Source organism: Leguminivora glycinivorella, chromosome 7 (genome assembly GCF_023078275.1).
Source record: "Leguminivora glycinivorella isolate SPB_JAAS2020 chromosome 7, LegGlyc_1.1, whole genome shotgun sequence".
NCBI classification, from domain to species: domain Eukaryota; kingdom Metazoa; phylum Arthropoda; class Insecta; order Lepidoptera; family Tortricidae; genus Leguminivora; species Leguminivora glycinivorella.
This window is the reverse complement of record NC_062977.1, coordinates 4,372,728-4,380,397: the sequence shown is the minus strand read 5'-3', so window position 1 is coordinate 4,380,397 and position 7,670 is coordinate 4,372,728. Positions and strand designations below refer to the sequence as shown.

The following is a 7,670-nucleotide window of genomic DNA, read 5'->3' as shown; positions in this document are numbered from 1 at the left end:
AAATTATGAAAATTTTAGTAAACATTGGTTTTATGCTATATATTACAGGAAAAATATAATCGTGTTTGTATTTTGAATACTTTTTTTTTATTCACAAAAAACTTTTTAAATTTTTACTTTCAATTTACCCACCCTTGCGGATGTATATCGTACTTAAAATTAATACGAGATGTTACGTAAACCATCTTCTGTCCAATAAAGTAAAAACTGTTTAAATAAATAATAATGTTTACCATTATAAAGAATTATCCCTGAAAAACCAGGTCGCGCAAATTAGTTAGCAAATTGACCGGGAGATGGCGCTATACACTATAATACTCATTAGCGCCTATACTTTTGTCTTCTAGTCAAGTCATTAGAGTTATATGAAAATATGAGATTATTTAACTAGGTAGTTTGAAATAAAGTTTGTACGGAACCCTCGGTGGGCGAGTCCGACTCGCACTTGGCCGGTTTTTTATAATGGAATGTTCTTGGAATGAAGGGTCATATATACGTAATTATGTATTATTTACAAAATCCTTCTTATTATTAATAAATTAAGATCCGCGTATTAAATTTGACATATCCCAGTATTAGATGTCTCTTACCTATAGTAAACTGAGTAAGGAGACCTGTCTTCATAAAATATTATTGTTCTGTTACTATAGAGGAAAACGACGTCAGTGTTTAGGTAATATACATAGGAAATATATGTACCTAATCTATATGTATACCGATCGGGCGTTGAAGCATAGTACAGTGTCAATACATTTATTTATTATTATCATCCTTTTTTGAGTACTGGGCTTAGCCTAACAATAAACTTGATTAAAATATACAAAATTAATATCTATTTCATTCATATAAACTTGCCTTATTATAATCGATGGAATCAGGCGTTACTTTGCGGAAATCCATGTTAATCATAAACTAGAACGTTCCTTTGCTAATCCGCGAATTGGTAACGTGCAAGTCAATCAGTGCTAACCAATTACTTACGTACAATTACTTACGCACAACAGGTTAGCAGTGTTAGCACTGATTGACTTGCACATTACCAATTCGCGGATTAGCAAAGGAACGTTCTAGTTTTTATGATTGCCTTATCATAATATTGGAGCTCTATTCGTAAAAGGTCCCCATGATTCAACTTAATGTTAGAATATCAAATCATAATCAACACGTCCTTATTGCACTTGAATCATAAGGGCCTTCTGCGATAGAAAGCCACATTTGTTGTTATTTGTCGATTTAAAGGATTAATGGTCTAATTGAATTGGCTCAGGATCTGGTAAGCGGGGCCGACATTTTTGGTGATATGATAATCGCTGATGTGACGTGTCCGGGCTGCCGTTAGCTGTTTGCTTGTATTACGGCGACACCTCGCCCGCCGCCGCTTTTTCGCTTTGCAGATTATGAATACTACAGTGCCCGTGCGGTGACGGTTTAAGAATTTCACCACCCCCTTTCTTCCCGTGGTTGTCGTAGAAGATGACTGTGGGATATGCGTTAAATTGTGGCGTAGGCGAGATGCTGGCAACCTGTCACTGCAATGTCACAGATTCGTTTTCTTTCAACCCCTTATTTGCCAAGAGTGGTAATGAAACTTGAGTAGTTTCATGTGCTCTGCCTACCCCTTTATGGGATACAGGCGTGATTTTATGTATGTATGTATGAAACCTACAGTAATGCTATAAGTTGAAATCGCCAAGGATCTGGTAAACGCGGACGATGTTGTCAACGTGTGCACAGCACGCCGCCGCCACCTCTTCTCTGGACATTGCTTATAGTTCAGTAATACTAGTTGAATTCGCCAAGAATCTCGTAGGCGCGGACGACATTGTTGGTGATGTCTCTCACAGGCAGGTCGCGTGTGGCCAGCCACGTGCTGCCGCTGGCCGCTTGCTTGTACGCCGATACCACGCCCGCCGCCGCCGAGTCTATCCTGGAAACATGGGATAATTAAGAAACATGAGTCGTGTAGGTACAGTCAACTACAAAGAGATGTAATTATCCATTTTTCTCTTTATAGTCGACTGTACCACGTACACGTTAACACAACAGGTGTTGTTCTCAATACATTCTCAAAACATTCACAAAAGCATTCATTCAAGCAAGCATTCATTTTTTTTGGGAGGTAGGGCATAGCGAATGATATTCTGCTTTGTGTGGTAGGGCACAGCACATCGGATATCGTCTCGCTCGAATCTAGAGCAGAGCCCAACTGGGGTAGTACCTCCGCCTTACAGAAGACCGCAGCCAAATAGCACTAGACCCTACTCATAGTGTTGTGTTCCTGCCGGTGAGTAAGGCTGCCAGAGCTCAACGAGGGTGCGGTGTGCTGATGACGGGAGGACTTACGGAACTAACTTGTTCCGTCTATTGTCCGTCGTCCTTCGGCAACCCGAACCCTCCTTAGAACTTGTACACTCCTTTTTGCTGTGTACTTAACACATCAAAAGGGAATGTACAAGTTTGGAATGGGGTGGCAACGCGCATGTGACACTGTTTGAGTTGCATGCGTCCATAGGTTACGGTGACCGCTTTAAATCAGGCGGGCCGTATGCTTGTTTGCCACCGACGTAGTATAAAAAAAAAAGTCAGAGTAGGTACATGAAACTGCTCAAGTTTCAGTGCCACCTTTGTAAATAGCAATTAATCGATTGAATGAAAACGAAATTGTGATATTGCAGTGTCAGTTTGCTAGGCCATCGCATACATCACAATTGAACCTACACTGAGAGAAAATACAACCAGTTTTCATGTTCGTTCAACAAGTTTTTTGATTAAAATAGCGCCTACGTGGGCCATTTTTTTCAAAGTTGTCCACCCCACTTTTTTAGGGTTCCGTACCTCAAAGAGGAAAAACGGAACCCTTATAGGATCACTCGCGTGTCTGTCTGTCCCTCTGTCACAGCCGATTTCTCCGAAACTACTAGACCGATTTACTTGAAATTTGGCACACGTATGTAAACAAGTGGCCCAAAGACGGACATGTAATATAATTAAATGAAATTAAACGAAATTTAATCATAGGGGCCACTTTTGGGGGGTAAAATTGAAAATTAAAAATCAAAGTTATTAGAACTATATTGTGTTACATATCAAATGAAAGAGCATTTTATAAGCATCTCAAATATATTTTTTTTATAGTTTTTATTTTGGTAATTTAGAAGTAATTTAAGAAAATAAGCAAAAAATGACCATTCCCCCCTTATCTCCGAAACTACTTAGCGTAAAATTTTCAAAAAAATACACGAGATAGCCCTCTACCTGTAGATTACAGGAAAACCTATTAGAAATCTACAGTCAAGCGTAAGTCGGAGTTAAGAGAAAAAACTCAAATCGAGATTTTTCACTCACTGCCGCTGCAAGTACTTACTAAATGTTTTGAAATTTTGTGAGCGCCATGGACAGGTAGAAAGAAATTCATTTCTGTTTAGAAATTGTTAAAAATTTTAAGCATTTGCCAAAATGACTTAAGTTCCTACTAAAAAAGAGGCGCTTACGACTGTTTAGAACTGCACTGACCATAATATTGCCCTAATAGGTCCAAAAAATGGTGTATATATACGAAAACAAAAAAATTGTGCCACCGACAACCAAAATCTGAAGTCTATTTGCTCTATCTCTTATAGTTTCCAAAATATACGCAAAATCTTTAAAGTACAAATCTAGTGTACACGTTGCCATCACATGTCGTCAGGCGCTCATGACCTTTTTGTATGGAAATGTCGAAATCCGACTTGCACTTTACCGATTTTCATAGAAAGTTGTGTTTTATTATAGTTTTGAAGGAGGTTTCTTGTTTTTAACCACCAACGCAAAAATATTATAATAATAATAGGTTTGACGCTTGACATGTCTGTCTGGCATCATAGCTCCCGAACGAATCAATCGATTTTGATTTAGTTTTTAATGTTTAAGGTGAATTCGTCGAGAGTTTTTTTTTGTACCACGTAGGTGGCAAACATGCATACGATCCGCCTGATGGAAAGCGGTGACTGTTACATATGGACGCCTGCCACTCAAGGAGTGGCACATAGGCTTGCCAGATCGAATTACCCGATTATCGGGGAAATTTTTTTTTCCGGGATTTCAGGTCTCAAGTCGGGAAAAGAAAAAAAAAACCGGCCAAGTGCGAGTTGTACTCTCGTAGCAAGGGTTCCGTACACTACAATGGCTTAAGCGCCTCCTTTTTAGTAGGAACTTAAGTCATTTTTGCGAATAATCAATATTTTGAACTAAACGAAACAGAAATGAATTTATATGTAATATTAAAATGCGCTCACACAATTTCAAGATATTTGGTAACTCCTTGCAGCGGCAGTGAGTGAAATTCGTAATTTGAGTTTTTTTCTTTTACGTCCGACTTCCGCTTTACTGTAGATTTCTAATAGGTTTTCCTGTAATCTATAGATTGCAAACTATCTCGTGTATTTTTTTGAAAATTTTACGCTTAGTAGTTTCGGAGATAAGGGTAAATATATATATGTCGCAGGGAAATGGCCAAAACAGAGATTTGATCAAATCTCTAAGGGATTTGATCAAATCACGCAGAATGTCAAAATGGCGAATCCATTTCATCATTTCTCTAGAAAATTTCAGTCATTTGACTAAATCCCTGACTCTGTTAGTGAGATCACAAAATCGGTCAATAGACACGCCACGTTTTGTCATTTCACTAGATTTGTTTAGGGATTTGATAAAATCCCTGAACCACGACAGTGAGTTGACGAAACGAACTCAAAAAGTCAACTAGTTTTAACATTTCCCTAAACAAATTTAGGGAAATGATAAAGTCTCAACTGGTGATTTGATCAACTGGTTTCGTGAAATGACAAAACCAAGAATCTAATATATCCAATTAGATTTATTAGACTCTTGCCTTTGTCACTTGATTTGATTGAATCCTTGGTAAAATTGAATCCGTTTTTAACCAATTCAGGAAATCAAGATACATTTGTTCAATATTATTTAACTAACTTAAATACTAACACAGACTTCAATATATAATTCTAGAACACATCATCTTAATAATCCCTAATGATCCGTTTTTAAGAGTTTTTGGTTTTCTATAAATAAGAAAAAAAAATAGAATAAGTGAAGAAACAAAGCTAAAAATGTTTCATTTTAAATTATTTTCATATTTATTAAAACATTTTGTCTTTTCACTGAACTTGTTTAGCGAAATGATAAAACTAGTTGACTTTATAAGCTCGTTTCGTCAACTTACTGACGTGGTTCAGGGATTTTATCAAATCCCTAAACAAATCTAGTGAAATGACAAAACGTGGCGTGTTTGTTGGTCGATTTTGTGATTTCACTAAACAGAGTAAGGGATTTAGTCAAATGACTGAAATTTTCTAGAGAAATGATAAAATGGATTCGCCATTTTGACATCCTGCGTGATTTGATCATATCCCTTAGTGATTTGATGAAATCTCTGTTTTGGCCATTTCCCTCCGACACATATAATTATACAAGTAAAAAAAAATCTATGTGTGCCTCAAATGTCATAATACAAACTTTTAAAGTATATTCTTTAAATATAATTTCGTTCCTTATATATCTATATCTTAAATAACAATAAAAATATTATCATATGGACTGATTCGTAACTAATTTGACAAATTCAGAGTGCTTTTTCTTGGATAATTTCTAGTTTACTTCGTATTATACCATATCTGAAAGGCAATTTCTTTACGATTCCTGTGAAACAATGAAAATGTAGACGTGTCCCCAAATATCTACTTTACCAGGAATTAAGTTGATGCGGTATTAGTTACCTGGCATTGGTTACTTTTGGATAGAGAAATCTACAGCAAAAAATGCTGAAAGAATCTGTTAGCAGATTTTTTTTAATAATACGATCTTTCAACTTTATTCTGACAATAGCTTGATGTTATCCATGATATTTATGTAGAAGCCAGCAGCTTGCTAAAGCCAGTGCTCTCGAGGACTGTAAAAGCAATTACCCTACGGCTTTTAAGAAATAATTTATTTAACTATTGGCTTATATATTTGTGATCGTCTAGATTAAAATGTAGAACCCTCTACGTTGTGATAAAATATCGTTAGAATTATGAATAAATTTCGTTACCGTGCTAAATAAAATTGTACGTATAAAATGAAACAATGAAAACACAATAAAATTCCCGCAGACATAAATTATGAATAATAAAAAAAACTAACTACATAAATGAACATGCAACTCACCCGAAAACAGCATGGGGCTTAAAAAAACTAAGAATAAAATTAATGAACTGACTTAATTACCTGATTTTACAATTACATTATATAATTATATTACAATTAAACAACTAAGTACTTTTCTAACTTAAATAAATATCCATAGACTCCGTCGTACAGCAGACAAACAACAACCTAAAATAAAACCCGACCACAAAGGGACCTTGTGATATAAGACCATAGGTCTATAAAGGGGAACCTAAGTTATTACTTTGTTTTGGAACGAAAAGGGGCTCCCTGCACGCCTACACCCCTTACCTCGCGTGACGTTGAGAATGGAACAAGCCCGTCTACGCGTCCGACAATCCTTCGTGGCGCAATTCCTATCTAATCATAAAAACATTCAAACCTTCGCACAAACATTCAAACATTCTTCAACATTCTTCACTTTCCTGACATTCTCAAAAATATATTTACGCACAATGCATTTATAAACTACGCCATGCTATCTACGCGCTGCGATATTTACGCTTTTCCCTAACTCGACATGCAGCCGCGTATTTGTGACAAAGTTAGTGAGTGTGTGAATTTGTCCAAAGGTGCTCTGAATATCATTTATACTCTACAACATCCACTGTACTGCAGCCCCTTAAATTGGAAAGAGAGCACTCTACCTTCACACACGACATCAGACGTCAGGGGTCGGCACATATCGAGTGGTTGAATCCCAGGACTACAGAGCGAAATGTTGCAGAAATACAAACAACTCAGGCCTTGGGTGTGTACCTAACGTGTGGTGTAAAGGCTTCGGACTTCTGAAGCACTGACACGTCAGATACTTCAGGCCAAAGCCAGATTCGGCGCCCGGTGCGGCAGGAGCTACTCTCGGCCACCGACCTTCTTCCGAGTGTACCTAAGTGTGTGTATGCAAATGGACTAAACGTGTGGTGTGTCAGCTGTGTGTGTAAGTGTAGTGTGGTGTGTATCGAGTGTGTGTGTCCATGTATTATGTTTGTGAGACAAAATACATGGGTGTGTGTATGTGTAGTTTTTTATTGTGGTTCACTATCTCGTCACAAATAATAGAATCAAAGAAGCAATTAAATGCGTGACACTACAATTTCGTCATTCTGCCGGAAAGAGCCAATATATGATTGAGTGTATGATGTATGGTATTCGGCTCCTCCTTCAAAACAACTTCACTGCAATGTCAACATTCAATTCATGCAAACTGATCAAAGTAAAAGTGATTTTAAGAGTGTTTTATCCACTTTCATAACTAATTTAATAATTATTACGAGCTAAATCATGAGATACGAAAGTAGCCAGAAGGGCTCCCTATAATCTTCTTCTCGTTCACTCGCACTGTCGCTAGCTGGCTCGACTCGGGAACTTTGCAGAAGAGATCTATTTTGTCCTACGTACGAATCGTCCACTGACGATTTCCCTAACCCTTCGCGCTGTCACGCTGGACTAAGCTAAAAAAATAACGAACA

At 37.2% G+C, this 7,670-nt stretch overlaps 1 protein-coding gene across 1 annotated transcript in view; it reads right to left on the bottom strand.

The window, feature by feature from the left end:
* Window positions 1–747: 747 nt before the first annotated feature.
* The window catches only part of LOC125227858 (15-hydroxyprostaglandin dehydrogenase [NAD(+)]-like), a 29,284-nt gene continuing 22,361 nt past the window's right edge, over window positions 748–7,670 (bottom strand). The window contains exon 5 of the mRNA XM_048132235.1: window positions 748–1,927. Within this exon, the coding sequence (XP_047988192.1) occupies window positions 1,783–1,927 (145 nt within the window). The 3' untranslated portion in view covers window positions 748–1,782. The remainder of the gene's footprint in view (window positions 1,928–7,670) is intronic.